The 22267-nt window shown below is 42.3% G+C and overlaps 1 protein-coding gene across 6 annotated transcripts in view; it reads right to left on the bottom strand.

Moving 5' to 3' along the window:
* Nucleotides 1–22267, bottom strand: part of DCAF1 (DDB1 and CUL4 associated factor 1) — a 114044-nt gene that overhangs the window by 40267 nt on the left and 51510 nt on the right. For all 6 annotated transcript variants that reach the window (XM_030568333.1, XM_030568335.1, XM_030568336.1 and 3 more), the window contains 9 exons: nucleotides 21076–21255; nucleotides 19947–20156; nucleotides 18526–18695; nucleotides 17437–17561; nucleotides 14982–16242; nucleotides 13790–13988; nucleotides 13030–13112; nucleotides 10244–10328; nucleotides 8526–8759 (listed from right to left, as the gene is read on the bottom strand). In XM_030568333.1, coding sequence (XP_030424193.1) covers nucleotides 8526–8759; nucleotides 10244–10328; nucleotides 13030–13112; nucleotides 13790–13988; nucleotides 14982–16242; nucleotides 17437–17561; nucleotides 18526–18695; nucleotides 19947–20156; nucleotides 21076–21255 — 2547 coding nt within the window. The remainder of the gene's footprint in view (nucleotides 1–8525; nucleotides 8760–10243; nucleotides 10329–13029; nucleotides 13113–13789; nucleotides 13989–14981; nucleotides 16243–17436; nucleotides 17562–18525; nucleotides 18696–19946; nucleotides 20157–21075; nucleotides 21256–22267) is intronic.

Below are 22267 nucleotides of genomic sequence, written 5' to 3'. Positions count from 1 at the left end.
CTAGATAAACAGGCAGTACAACGGCAGATAAAATTCAATGTTGTCAAATACAAGATAATGTACATTGGAAGGAATAATCTGAATTATTCACTCACTACAAGTCAATTTAGAACCAAGTAATCATTCAGGAAAGTCCTGCTGTCAGTATGGCAGTTCAATGGAAAACAAACAAACAAACAAAGAAACCCTCTGTTCTATGCACAGCAGTGTTTTTTTTAAAAAAAGCAATCAAAAAGTTAGAATGTATAAGGAATGGGATACAAAAGTGACAACATAATGCCTTCATATAAAGCAATGGTCTGCCCCTATCTGGGTCAACACTGGCCACCCTAGCTCAAAAGGGATAGCAGAAATAGAAGGGGGAATCAGGGTCAAGAAATGCAAGCATGAAAAGATTGTTCTCAATACTAAACCATCTCAAAGAGGGAACAAGACTGAAGTACATAAGATAATGAATGGTACAGAGAAGGTAGGTCAGGCATTCCTGTTTACCCTCTCATAACAGTACAACAAGGGACGTCCAATGAAACTGAATGGCAATAACATTTAAAAGTGAACAAAACAAATCTTTTTAGATAATACATTAACTAATATTGCAACTCACTGTCAAAGAATTACTGAAGCCAAGGGTTTAACAGGATTCCAAGAAGTATAGACATCTATATGGATAATGAGAACATCCACAGTTGCTTTACAGGGCACTTTTGTTTTTAAGTAAAGTACTGGGTTTTACAAGGGCATTGGTTCTCAAACTTTTCACTACAACCCCATACTACAAAAAATAAGCAGTTGCAGACCTCTCTCCCATCATGCCACTAAGAAAGGTCTGGGTGGGGCGGGGTGTCACAATAACTGTCCCTTTTCACAACCCCTCAAGAACTCACCCTGCATTATTCAGATGGCAGCCCATGGACCACATTCAGCCTGCAGAGGCCTTCCCTTTGGCCTGTCGGGCATACATTGTTCCCTCCTGCTCCCCACTGGGGCTTCCTTTTTAAAGGTGGCCCTACTACATGGCTCCAGCTCTGAACTCACCTGCCAGGCAACTCCTTTCCCTCCCTAGCTGCAAAGCATCTTCTGAAGCCAGCAGGTGTCAGGCAATAGGGATGGGTGGGAGATGGGGAGTGGTGCTCAGAGGCATGTGATGGATCATGAATATTTGTTCTACCAAATGTAGCCAAAGTAAAGCCAGTGTTCTTGATGTGCAACAAGTGTGTTTCTGTCATAAAGGAATACAACCTGAGATACCATTTTTATATGAACCACTCAACTTTCAATGACAATTATCCTTTGAACTCAGAGACAAGGTATTCAAAGGTCGACTCCCTGATCACATTTTACAATTATGGAAGTAAGATACTCATGGAGTTCTGCATCACAACAGGAGATGGGTATGGCTGCTTCTCTAGGAGTGGCCTGGACTCTGGCATGAAAGACAAAGCCCTTCACTGATTCCAAAACCAAAACCAAAGAGTGTATGCTGGCTGTTCTCCAGGAAGTGGAAGCTGATGAGAAGATGAAGGCAGCCATCATGAACACTGTCAAGCAAGTTCCTGTCAGACACGACTGCACTGCGCCCATGTCCAGGCTTTGACGAAGCGTTTCATTGATTGTTGAAAGGTCTGAGAGGTGCTGAGTTTGTGTCAGTGGCCATTGACTAATCAATTACAATAAAGACATAGCGCAACTGTGTTTGAATGTGAGCTACTTTGATAGCCAAACCTTCTGAGAAGAACTTTTGAGTTTGATGCTCCTGGAAACATTTTTCCCTGGAGATGTCGTATTTGAAGAAAATCAATGGAGCGTTTGATAAACAGCGACTCTCACTCAGCAACTTTTGCTTTCTGGTAACAGATGGCAACCTTCAATGCTGGCAAGTGGCAGCACAACCAGCGGAACTAGCATCACAACTGAAAGCCTTCCATAAAGCGTGCTGTGTGCCAAGTTGAATGGGGAACTGAAAGATAAGGAGACTGATGAGAAAGCTCTGATGAAATTGATTGTTTTCAAGTCCGCAACAAACTATCTTGTGAGCTGATTGCTGGGCCCTCTGCAAACCATGAAGATCATCTTCTCCAGAATGATATTCACTGGCTTGGTGAGGCTACATCACTGGCCTGCTTCTGCGAGCTCTAGGCTCAAGCTATTGAGCAGTCACAAGGAGGCATCTGAATATCTGTTCCTTCTAGAGATACTGAATTCATGGTCAAATCAGCATTTCTTTGCAACATATTTGACCACCTGAATACCCTGAATGTACAGCTGCAAAGCCAGGAGAAGATAAGCCGCAACCTTGTATAGAAGCTAGAAGCTTTTCAGAAGAAGCTAGACATATTTCTCATGGATTTGAGCTCTGGAAAGCTTTATTCAATTCCACAACCATTGTTCAGCACTGGAGACAGATGATGTGATCAGTCCTCTCATGATAAGCTGCCTTTAACAGCAACAGGACAATTTCAGCACCCAATTTGGAGATTTTTTTCACGCCAAAGAATGTAATTGGTTTTGTACATGATCTCTTCTTCATATCACCTGAGCATGACTTCTCATCTCACATCCACGTGGTCCTGCCGGTAATAGATGAGGGGGCCCTGCAGCTAAAACTAGTCAACCTGCAGACCTCTGATATGCTGAAGAATGAATTCAAGAACACCAAAATCATGACATCCTGGACACGTTATCTGGACACAGAAAAATACCCAAACTTCAAGAAACTCTCCCTCCTGGTACTCTCAAATGTTCGGATGATACATGAACAAATCCAGATTTGTAGTCAGAAGCACATTCAAGAATGATGCTTGAAACAAGCTCACAAACGAGTCTCTGGAGAGCTACCTTTGCATAGCAGTCACTTCAATGAAGCTGAACTTAAACGAGCTAGCACAGAGGAAGAAGTGCCACTTTGTGCTCCAGTAATAACAGGTACATAATAGGGCTGCCAAGCGAATAAAAAAAAAAATGGTGCTGTTAAACAATAAGAGAATGCCATTTAAATATTTTTGGATGTTTTCTATTTTTTCAAACATATTGATGTCAATTACAACACAGAATACAGAGTGTACAGTGCTCACTTTATATTTATTTTTATTACAAATATTTGCACTGTAAAAAACAAAAGAAATATTTTTCATTCACCTAGTACAAGTACTGTAGTGCAATGTCTGTATTATGAAAATTGAAATCACAAATGTAGAATTATGTACAAACTGCGTTCAAAAATAAAACAACATATAACTTTAGAGCCTACAAGTCCACTCAGTCCAACTTCAGCCAATCGCTCAGACAAACAAGTTTGGTTACAATTTGCAGGAGACAATGCTGCCCGCTTCTTGTTTACAATGTCACCTGAAAATTAGAAAAGGCATTCACATGGCACTGTTGTAGCTTGCATTGCAGAACATTTACATGCCAGATGTGCTAAAGGGTCATATGTCCCTTCATGCTTCAACCACCTTTCCAGAGGACATGCGTCCATGCAGATGACGGGTTCTGCTCGATAACAATCCAAAGCAAAACAGACCGACACATGTTCATTTTCATCATCTGAGTCAGATGCCACCAGAAGATTTTTTTTTTTTTTTTTTTTTTTGGTGGTTTGGCTTCTGTAGTTTCCACATCTGAGTGTTGCTCTTTTAAGACTTCTGAAAGCACGCTCCACACCTTGTCCCTCTCAGATTTTGGACGGCACTTCAGATTCTTAAACCTTGGGTTGAGTGTTGTAGCTACTTTTAGAAATCTCAGATTGGAATCTTCTTTACATTTTGTCAAATCTGCTGTGAAAGTGTTCTTAAACACGTGCCGGGTCATCATCCGAGACTGCTATAACATGAAATACATGGCAGAATGCAGGTAAAACAAAAACAGGAGACATACAATTCTCCCCCAAGGAGTTCAGTCACAAATGTAATTAATGCATTGTTTTTTTAATGAGCATCACCAGCATTGAAGCATGTTCTCTGGAATGGTGGTCGAAGCATGAAGGGTACACATATGTTCAGCATATCTGGGATGTAAATACCTTGCAACACCAGCTATAGAAGTGCCATGTGAACTCTTGTTCTCACTTTCAGGTGACATTTTAAATAAGAAGCCAGCAGCAGTATCTCCCGTAAATGTAAACAAACTTGCTTGTCTTAGAAATTGGCTGAACAAGAAGTAGGACTGAGTGGACTTCTAGGCTCTAAAGTTTTACATTATTTTGTTTCTAAGTGCAGTTATGTAACAAACGTAATCTATATTTGTAAATTACACTTTCATGATAAAGAGATTGCACTACAGTACTTGTATGAGGTGACTTTAAAATATTATCTTTTAACATTTTTACAGTACAAATATTTGTAATCAAAACAATAATATAAAGTGAGTACTGTACACTTTGTATTCTGTGCTGTAATAGAAATCAATATACTTGAAAATGTAGAAAAACATCCAAAAATATTTAATAAATTTCAACCAGTATTCTATTGTACAACAGTGTGATTCTTTTAAATCATGGTTAAATTATGAGTTAATCGCGTGAGTTAACTGTTATTAATCGATAGCCTAGTAAATAATAGTACAGACAAAAACTCTCTATTAGCCACCACTATGCCAACAAATTATGTGAAGAGGATTGAAGCTTGTGGGTCACGTGTTAAATGACACAGAACTTTTTATTTAGACACAAAATTCAGTAAAACAAAAAAAGCTTGAAAAAGGCAAACAAAATGATGTGGGGATGAGGATTTGTGTGTCAGATCGGAAACAAGGATGCATTGAGTGAAAGAGTATGTCTACAATATGGGATTATTCCGATTTTACAGAAGTCAATTTTTGGAAACAGACTGTATAAAGTCGAGTGCACGCCACCACACTAAGCACATTAATTTGGCAGTGTGCATCCATGTACCGAGGCTAGCGTCGACTTCCGGAGCCTTGCACCGTGGGTAGCTATCCCATAGATCCCGCAGTCTCCCCCGCCCATTGGAATTCTGGGTTGAGATCCCAATGCCTGATGGGGCCAAAAATTTGTTGCGGGTGGTTATGGGTAAATGTCGTCAGTCAATCCTCCCTCCATGAAAGCAACGGCAGACAATCATTTTGCGCCCTTTTCCCTGGATTGCCTGGGCAGACCCATAGCACAGCAACCATGGAGCCCGTTCAGCCTTTTTTCACTGTCACCATATGTCTACTGGATGCTGCTGACAGACGCGGTACTGCAGTGCTACACAGCAGCATCCCCTTGCCTTTTGCAAGTTAGCAAAGATCGTTACCAGCCCTACTGTACCGTCTGCTGCTTTGCAAGTTGACGAAGATTTTTACCAGTCATACTGTACCGTCTGCTGCTGTCATGGGTGCTCCTGGCTGGCCTCGGTGAGGTCGGTCGGGGGCGCCTGGACAAAAATGGGAATCGGAGTAGCGGCCATGTTAGTCTGTATCCGCAAAAAGATAATCAAGATAGCCCAGTACAGACAGTTTGATAAGAAGTATGAGAATACTTACAAGAGGAGACAGATTCCCACACTTCTTATCAAACTGTCGGTACTGGGCTATCTTGATTATCACTTCAAAAGTTTTTTTCTTACTTAACTGGTCTCTCAGAGTTGGTTAGACAGCTCCCACTTTTTCATGATCTCTGTATGTGTACATATATATCTTCTCAACATATGTTCCATTCTGTGCATCCAAAGAAGTGGGCTGTGGCCCACGAAAGCTTATGCTCAAATAAATTTGTTAGTCTCTAAGGTGCCACAAGTACTCCTGTTCTTTTTTAAAAATGGGAATGACTCCCCAGGTCATTCTCTTCTTTAAGTTTTGTCTGATGGAGAGTCAGTCCTGCCTAGAATATAGGCAAGCCTACTAAAGAACCAGAGAGGCAAATGGCCACTCTGGGTCAGAGCCCCAGGCATCCCGCAGAAATGATGAACTGCATGCCATTCCAGGGGGTGCCCCTGCAAAAACCCCACCCATTGCTTCCCTCCTCCCCCACTCCTTCTGGGCTACCATGGCAGTTATCCTCTCATTTGTGTGATGAAGTAATAAAGAATGCATGAATAAGAAACACTGACTTTATTGCCTCTGCAAGCAGAGATCAAAGCGGGGAGAGGAGGGCGGCTGGCTTACAGCAAAGTAGAGTGAACCACCATTCTGCACTTGCTCAGTCTATAGCTGAAAATGGGAATCTGTGATAAGCACTAGGATAGAAGTACAGGCAGGACTGAATCTCTATTTGTGCGTGGGCCTTTGGTTGACACTGGTAAAATACAAAATGTCCCAGGATATGTATGTTGGGTGACAGTTCTAAATGGCAGCTTAATTTTTTTATTTGCAGCAAAAAGTAGAGGTCTAAGTATCTGATTGTGAGCCCTGGTAGCAAGGAGTAGGCTAGGGGTAGGCACGACTGCACGATGCTGCTGACTGAGAGAGCAGCCTGAGGCAGAAACCTCCAGCTGCCATGATATTCCAGGCAGGACTGAATCTCCATTAGACAAAACTTAAAGAAGAGAATGACCTGGAGTCATTCCCACTTTTGCCCAGGCACCCCCGGCCAACCTCACCGAGGCCAGCCAGGAGCACCCACGGGATGACGATGACGGATACCAGTCATACCGTACCGTCTGCCGTCCGCAAGGCAAGGGGATGCTGCTGTGTAGCGCTGCAGCACCATGTCTGCCAGCAGCATCCAGCAGACATAGGGTGACATTGAAAAAAGGCGAGAAATGATTTTTTTTCTCTTTGCTCTCACGGCCCAACCGTGCGGCTAACAACATATACCCTGAACCACCCGCGACAATGTTTTTGACCCTTCAGGCTTTGGGAGCTCAGCCCAGAATTCAAATGGTTTTTGGAGAGTGCGGGAACTGTGGGATAGCTACAGTCGTCAGTCACCCCTCCCTCCGTGAGTGTCCATTTGATTCTTTGGCTTTCTGGTACACTTGCCTCAGCTCCTTAAGTTTCATGCAGCACTGTATTGAGTCCCTGTTGTGGCCTCTGTCCATCATGGCCTTGGAGATTTTTTCAAATGTTTTAGCATTTCGTCTTTTGGAACAGAGTTCAGATCGAACAGATTCATCTCCCCATACAGAGGATCACATTCAGTATTTCCCATACAGTCCATGCTGGAGCTCTTTTTTGATTCTGGGACTGCACCGTTACCTGTGCTGATCAGTGCTCTACGCTAGACAAACAGGAAATAAAATTCAAAAGTTCGCAAGGCTTTTCCTTTCTACCTGACCAGTGCATCCGAGTTCAGATTGCTGTCCATAGCGGTCACAATGGTGCACTGTGGGATAGCTCCAGGAGGCCAACATCATCAAATTGCGGCCACACTAACCCTAGTGCGAAATGGCAATGTCAATTTCAGCGCTACTCCCCTCATCGGGGAGGAGTACAGAAATCGATTTTAAGAGCCCTTTATATTGAAGTAAAGGGCTTCGTTGTGTGGACAGGCACAGGGTTAATTTGATTTAATGCTGCTAAATTTGAGATAAACTCGTAGTGTAGACCAGGCCAAAGTATCGAACATTATCCCCACTTTAGCTGGGTATAGAACTTTGACTCCCCATGTAGACTGTCATTGTGGTCAGTGACTGAAAGACATTTCAGTGTGAAACTGCAGCTAAAATCATCATTTACCTTTAATCCAAATGTCCAGTTATCCAAAGGTAATTAATATCCTCGAAGTTAAAAGTTTCACCTATGGATAGGCTAGCCCCTAAGTGTCCACTGGGGAGGGTGGGGGATGTGGGGGGAGAGAGAGGGTACATCATGTTCTGAAGCACCAGGCACTGGGTTAAGATCAGGGTTTTTCAACCAAAATTGGGTTGTCAGAATGTTTCAAAAGGTGGAGTGGCAGCTCCTGTGACTCCTGTCCCATGGAGTGGGCTGGGCTCGTTTCCCTGCTCCAGGCACTGCAGCCTCTGGGGTTCCAGTGCCACGCAGATTTAACCCAGCTGTCATGATGACAAGAGTCCAGGTAGGCCATTTGCGTGAATGGCACTGCAACCCCATGAGCCAGGTCACAACTCCACTCACACAAATTTTGTCAAGTCGGGGGGGGAGGGAAGGGCCAAACATGAGCAGCATTGCAGCCCTGGAGGTTGCAACACCCAGAGCGCAGAGCTAAGCCCAGCCAGACCCACAACACAAGACATGCAGAAGCAGCCACTGTGGGTGAGTGCTGGGCATGACCCAAGGCTCCAAAAGGGCAGGATCCAACCAAAACCATCCCAGAGCCTCCACCCCTAGACTACTTACTGGGTTGCGACAGGCCCTAAACATTTGTAAATGGGTCCTCATCCAAAAAAAAATTGAGAACACCTGGTTTAGATGGACTATTGATCTAACCTGCATAATTCCTATGCTCACCCTATTTAACTTATGTATTAAAGCTTCGGTTACTACCACAGTCTGTGAAATTCTATTTCTCCTTATCCTATGAGGCAGCCAGACAGTTATACAGGCTGCTGCAATCCGACCACCTGTTTGTCAGTCCAAGGTTTTTATGTTTCCAGTGCATTAGTGTTATAACTGAGGTAAAAGGATACAATCTCTGTATTGACTATGACCTCTAGCCCATTAGGATGAAAAACTCCACTGATGGTCATGTTGAATTTGTCAAACTTGTGGATGGCCTGTGCAGAGCGGACATCCCAGAGCACCCCATCATTTAGGACAAGGTCATCTGTGGGGTTAAAGGTGGCACAGTTCTTCTTGTAGTTGTTGGCAAGATCTGGGTTAAACAGAGTCAATAGCTTGTTGCCAGTCTGAATATCATAGATCTTTTAGATTAAAAAGAAAGAGAAAGATTAGTTAAGATTTGTAGTTCTATCAGTGCCCAAGAACACTATGTACCATCCCTTCCAGAATGTTTTTGGTGATCCCTCTCACCCTAGCTTTCCTTATGCATCACAAATGAGAGCTTGCCAATGTCAGACTCTCCATTCCAAGGCATCAAACGTTCAGATAGAGTTCTCCAGGCCAGAATCTGTGTTTCCCCATATATTTGGACAATGCTTAGCTCATCTGGGGCTCTCTAACATGTTTAACAAGCGTGAGGTTGGTACTAGAAAACTAACCCAGTTTTGAAAAATAGGTTGCAAAGTTTTAGACGAAGGCAACATTTAGCCAATCTGCTCCAGAAATATTTAAACTAATTTTAAAGGTGGTGATATTTATAGGCAACAAGCAAAGAAAGAGTCCATTAGCACACAGTGAAGAAAACCCTGAAATATAGGAGAGAAGGAGTTCAAGTTACTGGCAATTACATACACTACATGGCCTCGCTAAACTGTGCCCTTATTTCCCTGAGAGGATTTTCACAACCAAAGACAAAACTTTCATACTTTTTGTGCCTGTGACTATTTTCTCAGAGGTATTTCTCACAGCCTAGTTTCCTTCTGACCCTGCAATGAAGCCATAAGCCTGTGTTTTTTGGATATCAATTTGTTGCCAGATGGTCACATTGCAAACTCAGATTTGATTTCCCTGGCGTGCCAAAACACTGGAAGAGCTCTACAAGGATGAATAACTGATTTGTTTAAACAAAAATGTACATGAAAATTAGCAAGAGTGGCAAGGAAAATGATGAACAATCTGAATAAGTAGGCTTTGTGACATTTTTTATCAACGTTTCTTCAGGTGAGATAATCCCTGTAATGAATTCTGTCTAGCACTGTGACCTTCAAAAAAGGAGAGGAACCCCTCAGATTGCAGGATTTTCATGGCCTGATATGTGCAAAATGCTCAAAGAGTATTATGCAGAATACACAGAGATAATTTAAACCAATTTATCTGGCACTGTAAAATGAGCTCATTCTGTACATTCCTGCTGGAAAACTTCCAATATCCCATTTCCCTCAACTGCTGGTTAAGTACTCTTCATGGCAAAACCTTTCATTTATAAAAAGCTGCCATAACTTCTTCACAGTTGCATGTGTTCCAGTAAAATTCCCTGGAGAACATCTCTCAAATGAATGGCTCATCAGGCCAGATACTAGATATGCCCAATACAATTAGAGACACAGTATGTCTAAAAGGCAGGTGGCATACCATTCAGCATTACAGCCTAACTCAATATTCAGGTTATCCCAATGCTTTTAAATGCAGTGAATAAGCTAATCTACACTTTTGAAGCTGTTCCTGTAAAGCCTTTTAGTTTGCCAGTTACATACAGCTCCACAGTACCCATATCAGTTAACAGATGGTATGGGCGGGACAATAACCTTGTCATGGCTTCAAGGAATCAATTTCCACTGGTACTTACGTGGGCAATGTCCCCTTTTGTGCCAATGACCCTATCCTGAGAGTGCTTGCTGAACTCCACATAGTGATCATCTGGGAAGGAATGCCTGCACAAAAACAATCAGTGACGAGGTCAATGAGCAGCAGATTCAGACTGTCTATTCTGAATCAGACACACTGTGGAAATACTTCTGGCAGAGGTTACAATTTTTAACACACAAGAAATAAAACCTGAAAGCGCATTCTCTGCTCCACTGACCACAGCAAATGGCAGTGCTAAAATGTGCACACCAGCTGGGAGTTGTCCATTTGACAGAAGAGTATTTCCTATCCACAGTCACAAACAGTACAGCTGTGAAACACATCAGCAAGGCAACTTGTGATCAAAAGTCACCTCAGAGCATTAACTGCAGCTGCTCAAGAAGACAAGAGGTGACATTATATTTGCTAAAGAAGGCTAGGGGGAACTGTAAAATTACCACATGCATAGATTTGAGCATATAAAATTTCCTGACATAACATGCCTTCCAGTTAATTTAAACATGGTCACATTAAAAAGTTAATGCTATTCCTCATAGTCTAGTGGGCAAAGGTTAAACCTTTGAGAGATGGGAATCTCTCCCTTCTGTTTTCTAAAGGGACTAAGAATGGTTAATATTGAAATGAATTTAACTTTGCCATGTTTACAGTATCCATCTGTAATGCAAAATTTACCATGCAAATTACTATGCTACACTTTTTCAGTAGCCAGCCTTAAAAGATTGTCCTGATAATTTACCAATGAAGCAAAACACAAAAAAAATGCTACTTATTTGCTTTTTATCAAAATCACTATTTAACTCATCTGTCTCAAGTAAATATCCTCCAGGCAAATAGAACAGTAAGGCTATCTGCATCCAATGAAGTGATGAAGACACAGCAACATAGGAACAGAGCCAGATTTTTTTATTCAAACACTAAAAATTTGAATGCTCTGGTCATAGTTATGTTGCACTTTCCTTTTACACAATAACACTACCATTTTCCCCCTTTGAAGTTATTTCATTTAACTGGTTTCCTGATAACTTTTAATTGTTCTGATTTTGTTTGATTATTTTAAAGTAGTCAATACTCTGTGATCTGTCTTCTACAAAATCTCGGGATAGGTAAGATTCCTTTTCCCTTATCTCTAAAACTGAAGCAGTATTCAGAAGCTTGCTTTCAGGATGCACATCAATGACTCTACTAAGAAACCAGGAGCTGAAATGTTCCTTACTTTGGCCTTTGAGTATAAAATGCTCTCTTAAGAGAGCCAGATTTAGTGTAATGTACATATCGTGCTCTAAGTATTTTCTCTTTTTATAAAAAAAAGTTGTTAATGTCTCAGAGTATATGGAGTCTGGTGGGGTTTCCCCCATTGCCCCAAACTCACACCTTTGTTGGAATGAGAGCTGTCAATTGACTGCAGTTAACCCAAGTGATTAACTCAATACAAATTAATTCTATTAAAAAATTAATGGCAATTTATCACAGTTTTAATTGTGCTGTTTAACAATAATAGAATACCAATTTAAATTTCTTATTTTTAGATTTTTTTCAACATTTTCAAAATATATTGAAATTACAACACAGAATACAAAGTATACTGTGCTCACTTAATTTTTTTATTATAAATATTTGCACTGTAAAAAGGATAAACAAAAGAACAGTACATTTACGAGAGATAATGCTGTCTGTTTCTTATTTACGTCACCTGAAAGCGAGAACAGGTGTTTGCATGGCACTTTTGTAGCTTGTGTTGCAAGGTATTTACGTGCTAGATATGCTAAACACTCATATGCCCCTTCATGCTTCAGCCACCATTTCAGAGGACACATTTCCATTTTGATGATGCTCATTAAAAAAATAATGCACTAAATTACATTTGTGATGGAACTCTTTGGGGCAGAATTGTAGGTCTCCTGCTCTGTGGTTTTACCCACAGTCTGCCATATATTTCGTGTTATGGCAGTCTCAGGTGACAACCCAGCACATGTTCTTTGATCTAAGAACACTTGAACTGCAGATTTGACAAAATACAAAGAAACAAACTTATTTGTCTTAGTGATTGGCTGAACAAGAAGTAGGACTGAGTGGACTTGTAGGTTCTAAAGTTTTACATTGTTTTGTTTTTGAGTGCATTTATGTAAAAAAATTCTACATTTGTAAGTTGCACTTTCACAATAAAGAGATTGCACTACAGTACTTGTATGAGGTGAACCGAAAAGTACTATTTCTTTTATCTTTTTTACAGTACAAATATTTGTAATACACCTCTACCTCGATATAACGCTGTCCGTGGGAGCCAAAAAATCTTACCGTTATAGGTGAAACAGTGTTATATTGAACTTGCTCTGATCCACCGGAGTGCGCAGCCCCCCCCCCCGGAGCACTGCTTAACCACGTTATATCCAAATTCGGCGTTATATCGAGGTAGCGGTGTAGAAATATAAAATGAGCACTGTATACTTTGTATTCTGTGTTGTTACTGAAATCAATATATTTGCAAATACAGAAAACATCCAAAATATTTAAATAAATGGTATTGTATTATCAACAGTGTGGTTAAAACTGCAATTAATCATGATTTTTTTATATCTTGTGATTAATCATAATTAATTTTTTTAATTGTTTGACAGCCCTAGTTGGAATAGATTTCCTAGCACATAGCAGCTCTCAACTGCCAAGTACTTGAATACATTTTTGCAGTTTGCCATTCCAGGGGTTTTTGGGTACATTTAAAGGTTCTTCTTCAATTTTGTGCATTTCAGACTATCAAAGAGTACCTACTTCATGTCAAAGACAGATTTCATCCCCCACAGCGCAGACAATGGTTGGCTCCACGTAGCAGATGTTAGCAGTAAAGATCCATCCTGTAGCCCAATGGTGCGAGAGAACAGCAGATCAATACAAACTGGAGTTATTGCTACACAAGTGTATTTTCTCATTATGTACAACAGGGGTTTAAGAAGTGCTCAAAAGGACCCTTTCTCACTGCACTACTCAGGAATGGTGATCAGGTGGTAAATTATACCACTATACAATATTCCTCAAAAATGTTATGGCCATCTAAAGGAGCTATACATTATGATGTATGAGATGAGAAGGGGGTAATCCTTGCCTAAGCTCCAATGCCCTGTGAGTGAAGAGAACGCTACTTACTTTTTTTTTTTTTAATTTCTTCCTAAATCCTTGCACGTCAGGTTTCTAAAGGAAAGTTCTTTGTTACAGCATCTTGTGTTTCTCCTATACATATACAAAGCCACTTCAATAGCCCTCTTTGTCAGCTTAACAAACACAGGTTATCTATGCAGACACAACACTACTGCATCCCTCCTGTGCTATCTGTTAGGTAAAAGGAAGGATTTATATAATTCTAAGGGAGGAGAACAAAAACTGTTCCACTGTTATTCTGCTAGTATTTTTGTAGGCTATGCTGCATGCTAGCCAGAAGATGTGCTTTGGGTCCATGTAATCCATATGGAGCAAAAACAGGACAAGGTTTAAACCACAGGAACTCAATGTTCAGATGAGGTCTTTGACTCCTCACCCTGGATGGCTCAAGGTGTGTGATGGCAGAGTTATGACAGTTGTAACTGGCCTCCTCCTGCCCACTGAAAACATTGTAGAGCTTCAGCTGCCCAGTGCAAGTGCCCAGCATTAGGAATCGCTCCCGTGCAGAGAATGCACAGCACGTAAAGCCACTTTCATCCTCATTTGCTTCCCGGAACACAGAAATTGGACGAAACCTGGTGAAGGAAAGAATGTAGAAAAGTGACCCAAAAGGGAGAAAAAGAAAGGCAACAATGAACTAGGGTGGGATGATCTTAAAACCTGTGCTTGAAAGCTCAGGTAGCTTCAATTATGACTTCAGCTTTCTTTTTAGGGGAAGATTAGAGAGAATGACACCAGCAGCGTAGGAAGTAAACAGCTGACACTGTGACTTGTAACATCTCGGGATTTGTGTCTTGAAAGATGAAATCCTTGAGTCATAACATGTAAAATCTGGATTCAACACCTTCCAAGTTGGACTGGTGGAAAATCTGTGGCATGGTCACATAGGAAAACCTGGCCAGGTGGCTAAGACCTCATGAAAGAAGCGTAGAACAAGCAAAACAAGAAGAGAGGGTACATCAGGTGTCACAGGATCATAAACTTTTGAAGGTGGTAGTGTGGTTTTACCACCACCAAAAAACATTTGCATCAACATATGATCATTTTACAGGCTTATCAGATCTTCCTATTTATTCCACATCTGAAGAAGTCACAGACTTCTGTGTAGGTAGGACAGCACTACTGGCGGCTGTGAGGAAGAGGAGATATGGGTAGGCTGCAAGAACAAAATAGAGATCCTGTATTCATTAATCTGCCAAAAGCCCTGGATCTGACAGATAAACTCATACCTTCAGTAGCTCAGTCTTTCTGCCTCAATTGCCTCACCTGTAAAGTGGGGATTACAATACTTACCTCCCAGGGTGGGGTCATGAGGCTTCATTAGTGTCTTTACAATACTCTGAAGCTTGAAGGGGCTATATTAAGTGCTAATAAATATCAAAGAGAAACAGATTAGCTTCTCAAATTGGATTTGAAAAGTTCTCCCAACAGTCACCATAGAAAAGAAATGTTTTTATCTGTCCAAGGAATGAGGATTCTGGGACATGCATCCACCTTTGTAGCAGGTAAAACCTTTTGGCACAGATACCACCCCAAGAGGATTTGAGAAACATTCCTTTCTTCCTTACCTGCTGAATATAAGGTGTCTATCAAAGCATCCACCGTCCACCCCTCCATACTTCGGAAAGGCCGCCCTACGGGTCAGCCGCGAGGTAAAGTTAGTTGGCGCCTGGCGCCTCTGTTTTGGCTCAGGGCACTGGTGGGGAGTAAAGAGAGAGAAAGGGGGGCAGGTGGCAACAGGGTTCTTGCAGCGGGCATGCTGCTCCCTAAGGTACTCTGTAATTATACTGTCCAGCGTGGGTGGGGAAGGGAGGTGTCTGTCCAGCTGCTTTTTGATGGCTGGGCTCTGGCTGTAGGCGCCGTGGTCCGATTTTTGTCTCAGCACTCTGATTTTCCTGCCATTGCAGGGTGGTGGCCTCTCTCTGATGAAGCTAATCCTGCCAATCAAGGGGGAGTTGCTGGCATAAGAAGGACCTGGAAGGGCAAGTGGACCCTGGGATACAGAAGGCCTTGGCTGAGCATGGACAGAGGTGGCAGTAGAACCTACAGAAGCATGGCTACTCAGTCGGGCGGAGATACCATTAGCTATACGAGGTGTGCGAGGCAGAGCCACAGGGGAGGCAGCAGCTGCAACAGGGGTGAAGGCAGAGGAGTGAGATGCCGCAGTCATGGGTAGATCTGCCTCTTTAGTGAGGACAGTAGCAGTTTCTCCTAGCCCCTTAGAGATGAGATGGTTCCGAATCAAAAGCAGCAGCTCCTTTTCAGGAAACGAGATCCTTGACTGGGCCACCACATCCGCTTTCTGCAACCGAGCCAAGGAGACATCTGTGCCAATCAGCAATGGCTTCCCTGAGACACGCTCTATCAGCTCAGCAGCATACTTGCAGAACTTAACATGGTCACTGCGCTTGTCCTGGAGCACAGGCTCCTTCATCAGTTGCTGGATCTGACAGCTGCTGAAGAGGGGAAGCTTGCTGATGATCTGACGGACAGTACTGCTACGAGACAGCCCCACCAAGGCCTTGCAGGCTAACGCTCGGATCTGATCTGCATCCGTAATTGGCATCTTTATAGACAGCAATGACAGCAGCACTTTGATACCATTGTTAGACTGTACCACATTCCACATCTTGGCCAGTGTGTGCTCACTGCTTTTGGGTGCCTGGGGGAGCTTTCGTCGGGGTGTTCCCGAGATGAATTTGCCGATACTGGATATCCGATTATCTGGGCCACACACACAGTTGATGATGATCTGAAGGGCTGACTTCTGGATCTCTGCATCATGGATGAAGAATTCACCCTCAGCAACTCCCAGGATGATGCTGATACCTAATGAGAGAATACTTCTGTTACCATGCTAGCCTACTTAAGCATTACACACTGTTCTACAAATCAGAATATGAGACATTGCTCCGCTCTCCATCTGGAGCCCTCTGCAGTCACCTCATTCTCTCTGACCACCACAGCTGTTCCTCTATCTCCCCAGGCTAGATAATCCCCTCCACTAGTACCACCCACTGATACGCTCCGTGAATCACACCACAGCAATACTTAGTGGTGGGTCAAATATGGTCTCTCACAGAAGATGAGCAGGCATGGTCCATGTTTGCTTTAGGCCAGGCACCTCACCAGACTGCAGCTAGGCCATGGGGATTGACATCACAGAAAGGAGCTATCTATTATGTACGTAACAAAGCAAAATGGAGGAGAGGGTAACTTTTTATGAAAAAAGGACAATATACATCACACCCTCCAGAGTGACTCAAAGAAAAAAGGCTGGAACTGATTGCTTTTTGGTCAAAAAGCATCTATTACATTAATTGTTCTTCAAATCCAACCTTCATTCCAGGAAGGACCAATGTGCTGCCCAGAGAAAGTGCTCACACATGAGAGGTTCTCTCTCACAGCTACACCAAGTCTCCTTTCCTCCCCCACACCGACTTCTATAATATGCCAAGCCCCTTCCTCCTAACATTTAGAGCCCACCTATCAGCCAGAGTTGATTCATTTGCAAGCTGTGAGTGTGTGGCATGACTGACCCAAGAGACTGAATCAAAAAGAGGCACACTCATCAGCTGTTTAATTATTTAACAGTCAGTACTCCCTTCCAATACCATGTCCCATGAGGATACTTTAAGAGTCCAGGAAGCTGAGTGACCCTCACTCTCCCATGGAAATGAGGATTTGCCAGTATTATTTGTTGAGCACTGACAGTGTGCTCTGGATTCTTCAGAACAAGGAGGAGACAAAGGCTGTGCCTTCCAGTAGTTTACAATGTAAGTACTATATCACAATCTCCTCTCATTTATCTGCATCACTGGCTGTGACTATGAACAAAGTGCTGTAGCCCTGTATCTTACTGTGGGGGGCATGAAACAAGTCACCTAAATACCATTTAACTAAAGACATGTTGGTCCTGCTTTGAACAGCGGGTTGGACTAGATGACCTTCTGAGGTCTCTTCCAACGCTAATATTCTATGATTGTTGAAGTACTTAAACCCTAAAGGCCAAGCTCAGCTTACCCACAGTGGAGACAGTAGATCCCGCTTCATCCAACACATCTACAGGCTCTGCCAGCTGCAACTGGATTTTAGGAACCACAGTAAGAATAGCCAGAACATCCAAAGCATAGCGTACTGTGTCATTCCTGAAAGAGTACAGTGAAAGAAAAAAATTACAAATACTAGGATAGAACATTTGTAACACTACAACAGGACTCCCTGCAGATTCTTCTCTCTTTGGCTACAGGTTGGATACTGCAATGTAGGATGAGGTCTGGGGGATGAGATGTCTCAGGATGCATGCTCTGGCAACACGCCGCTGTAGAGAGCCTATTGTCAAAAACAGCAGAGAGGCCTTTAGGAGTGACATCTCCCAGGTTAGTTCTATGCAACTCTAGAGTTGGCCACTATAGAATTTCCTCTAAGGTCACCAGTCTAAGCATAATATAGCGAATCAGCATCTTCCAACACCCACTTTTTGACTGGCCAGATATTCATAACCTCTATACAGGCTTATATTTCAAAACACCTGGCCAAATTCAGCGAAGTCAACACAGAGAGATGAGAAGTATCCCTCCTTGACCCAGCTAATGGAGATCTGCCCTCTGTAGGGCAGCCTAAACAGTTTGTTTTTCCCTTCTCTCTGCACTATGAAAGATTATGTTTTCTAGTCTCCAGCAATGCTGTGGTTATTGCTTTCTGCTACTAAGCAAGCACAACGAAAAGTAAGCAAAGTTAGGGGTGGATGGGAAATGCAGTGGATTAAGACTGTGCTTAATATCTATTCAGCTTCTGTTTTACCAGTGATTCTTGAAAACTAGAGCATTCTGGCTCTGTAGAGCCCTTATGGCATTCACATCATCATGTTTCCACTGTGGTTCAACTGTCAATGATACTCCTTCTTTCATACACAATAACTACACGACTATAGCAGAGGCTCCCTGCAGATCACGAGACATTGTGTATGTGTGTCCTTAATTAGATGTTGGGGCTCTGTTTAATGCAAAAATGGAAAAATTTCTTATTTAAAGTATTCAACGCCCAAATACAGAGTTGCACCCTACAGTTTGGGAAATGCAGCAGTATAGTATGGGGTATCTACTGTTTCACCTGGCATAGTATGTCTTCCAGTTGCATGCTATAGAGATAAGCTGGAGCATGAGTTGCACACAAGACAATTTGAGAAAGACTTCTGCTGGCTCCCAGTAGAGCTGTGCTGGGCCATACTCTATTAGAAACTCCATCATCTCCACAATCTGCTCATGAGTGTAGGAACAGGCCTGTAGGGAGGAGGCAGGGTGAATTAAAGAGCTATCACAAAGGTTATATGCTTAGTAGAGATTGTACTCTATATTCTTAGGAAATCACTCTCCTTGGAAGTTGCATTAACATCCAAGTCTAGTGGCCATTAAGATACCACGCAGCTAAAATAAATACAATTTCATTCATAGTTAACTTGCTGTTGTTTTGCACTTTATTCCCTTACTATACTATCTAGTGTAACTGCCATTACAATAGATGCTAGAGAAATGACTAAAACAATATCTTTCAATTTTCCCTCTAGACCTAGAAATGACAAGTGAGTTTGAGAAAAGCTAAGAAAGAGGTTGTATCAAAATAAAGTTCTGGCCTCATGGGGCTAATATACACTAACTACTACACAATTTAGAAAGAGTTCAGTAAGAATTTTACACTAGTATGATTCAAACTCTCAGAAAGCTGCAGTAAAATGGAGATACAGTCCCTAAATTCCATTCATAAAAACCATTTAAAAAAGAAAAAACCTGAATAGGCTTTTTTCTCAACCGTCGTCACTTCATCTTTCATATATTTCAATAAACATGTTTTTACAACATAAAAGAAAAGTGACTAACATAAGATTGCTGCATTTTTAATTCCTTTGTTTTTCTGAATGAAACTAAGTGTAATTTTTGTCACTCCACAGAAGGGGAAGTTGTCTTTTTGGTTTGCATCTAAAAACCCAGCAAAAGATCAGAATAGAAACCATAAATGTATTGAATTTGCTCCCTCAGGACGAATGGTTAATGGATTTACAATTTAAGATCACATGGAAAAAATAGGAACTAAAGGTAACACAAGGATTTCTTAACTTATTTCTAAAGACTATTGTCCTCCTTGGGCACAGAGAGGATTGTTCCCTCTGTTGTCAGAGCAGAATCTCACAACATGACCCAAATTCTCTTCAGTACCTTTAAAAACTTTCTTGATCTTGCCCTTTCAGACGTGAAAGACATGAGAAGGAAGTAGGTATGTGATGACAAAGTTCTGATTAGACACTCAGCTTAACTCTTTGATGGGAAAGAAGTGGCAGCTCCCAGTTAAATGGAAGCCAAATATCCCCTGAAATTTTGCTACAGCCATTTTTCTATTTTCTATCAGATCACTGGGGGGAAAAAAACCCCAAAAATACAGTCTGTTGTGTGTCCTGCATGGATTCCACCGACTTCAGAAGACATTGTCACAGATATGGAAATGAAATAATGTGAAAACGTCACACACAGACTGCTCACCTTATATGGTGGTTGCGGATGGACCAGAATGCCACCTTCAGTGCGCTGGAGCGACTGCTTCACCTGTTCAAGTTTGATGGCAAGGTGAGCTTCAAAGTACCTGCGCAGGGCCATGCAGGTGTGCTTCCCAGTTTGGCGACTGGCAAAGATCTCATCGTCACTCAGGAGGGCTCCCTGGTCTTCCAGGTTTAAGATCTCCAAGGTGCTGATCTATACAAAGCAAGTCAAGAAAGGGGAAGCATCTTTTCACTAGACTCATTCTTCAGGAGTAAGATGCCTACAACTGCCAACTGCATATGTACGAAAACTTACCCTACAGAGCTAACCTCACTATCAGGATGGATATCAAATATCACAGCTCAAACTGTAGATTTGTGTTCTCTTTCAGTTATTAAATGGAAGCCTCTTTTTACAGAGATATGACTGGGTGAATAGCAATATTCTCCAGGAAGAGTAGCTCCCTCTCCCCCATTATGCATAAAACCAAAGGCAAATCCAATAGCCACATCAGGGCAGATCTGGAGAAGATGTTTCTACAGTAATCACATGAGGATTAGAATACATGTTGGTGGAATGGTATCACTCATGATGTGAAAGGTCTGAGAACTAAGACAAAGTTAGAATTTAATAGACCATTGCCCAACCAAGAAGCCATTGCCCAACCAAGGAGGAGCATTAACAGGCTGTTTGGGAAGCGTCACCCAGTCCTCAGCCTTGAAGACAATAATCATCAATACTGGCTCTAGGCATTAGCAAACCAACCATGTGCCTGGGGTGGCACAATTCCAGGAGCAGCATTCCGGGAGGTTTTTTTTCTTTTTTTTTTTTTTTTTTTGCACTTCGGCAGTTGTGTTGAGGTGTTTTTTTTTTCCCCTGGGGCGGCAAATACCTAGAGCCGACCCTGATAATCATAGGATCTTTGAGTGTGAGAAGAGAGTAAAAATGATCCCAAAATGGGGAGGCAGGCTACTCATATCCATCACACAGAATCCTCACATCCCACCTCCATCCATTCCAACGGGAGGGAGGGTTGGAGAAAATGGAGCTCTTTACAGCTATAAAGGTAAGAGCTCTAATACTTGACACTAAAGCAATGTCTTGGAACGTAAAAGGAGACTGTAATCGTTACCAAGTTCACTAGGCGACGGAGGCCATCATGCCTGTCGAAGAGCTCCAGGACAGCACGGAAGGAGAAGCAAATGGAGAAGAACATGGTAGCATGGCAGCAGCCCGAGGCGTGGGAGCATTCCATCAACCACAGAGTGTAGTTCACAACATCCGACAGCACGTTATGGGGATGCATGCACACCTACAAAGCAAAAGATGCAATGACAACCCTCTCACTCTGGGGACAGACACACTGAGTGAGTGGTTACACTCAGACAGTCACCACTGGCTACATAAGAAGTGAAGTAATTACTAATACAGCTGCTTTTATCCTGAGCAGCAATGAGCACAACCTCTGAATCTCAGACCGAAGGACAAAACTCGAAAACATGCGCGTGGCTCAAAAGACTTTGCCCCATTTAGCCCACAGTGGCTGACTGCACCACGGTCCCACCTCTCTGGATAGGAAGTGTGATTTTTAACAAGCTGTTTTATTAACCTGTTCTCTTTAGTCATATACCATACTTTTTAAAAAAAATCCAAAAGCCCATTAGCCTTGCTAAGGTCAGACAATATGACCTTGTTTCAGATTATTATTTATATTTATCAAGCACAGGAGAGGCAGCTTAGACTAATAGAAATGTTCTTTGACCTGCAGAGTTAACATATGAATATAAACCAGGAGCTTCAGAAAAGTGGGGTTTGGATCATTGGAAAAGCCTGTCTAGCAGGTTCTCCTTATTAGGGCAGCAGGGGTGTACAGAGACAAGAGGATCCTAAGTGCTAGTAACTAGAAGTGCTCTAGTTAGATCAAGCTAGCTAACTAGTTTTCTATCCAATGCCCTGTGTTTTCTGGAACCATTCCCCTTTGCTTCCTGCCAAACAGCTGGCGGAACTGGCTAGCAAGTCAGATGATAGTGATGTGCTGGCTGTCAATTATCCTGAGATTTTGGGTAACTGCCATCGCTTTGGGATAGTGGTGTTCACCAGGCTATACTAGCAGAAACCCTTCTTTAGCGCCAGGTTAACGGCTCATCATCCAGGATAACCACAAATCTGTACACTACTTATTTACTGGAGATGGCGTCAAACAGAAAAGAAAGAAGCAGACACTTAGGAACAGCCAGACACTAAGGAATTTAATAGGCAGAAGTGTAGGTTTCTTATGCTGACTACTAGATTAGTTGCTACTGTCCTTAGTTGAAAAAGAGAGC

This window comes from Gopherus evgoodei, chromosome 7 (assembly GCF_007399415.2).
Source record: "Gopherus evgoodei ecotype Sinaloan lineage chromosome 7, rGopEvg1_v1.p, whole genome shotgun sequence".
Classification (NCBI taxonomy): domain Eukaryota; kingdom Metazoa; phylum Chordata; order Testudines; family Testudinidae; genus Gopherus; species Gopherus evgoodei.
This window is presented reverse-complemented; position numbering and strand designations above follow the sequence as displayed.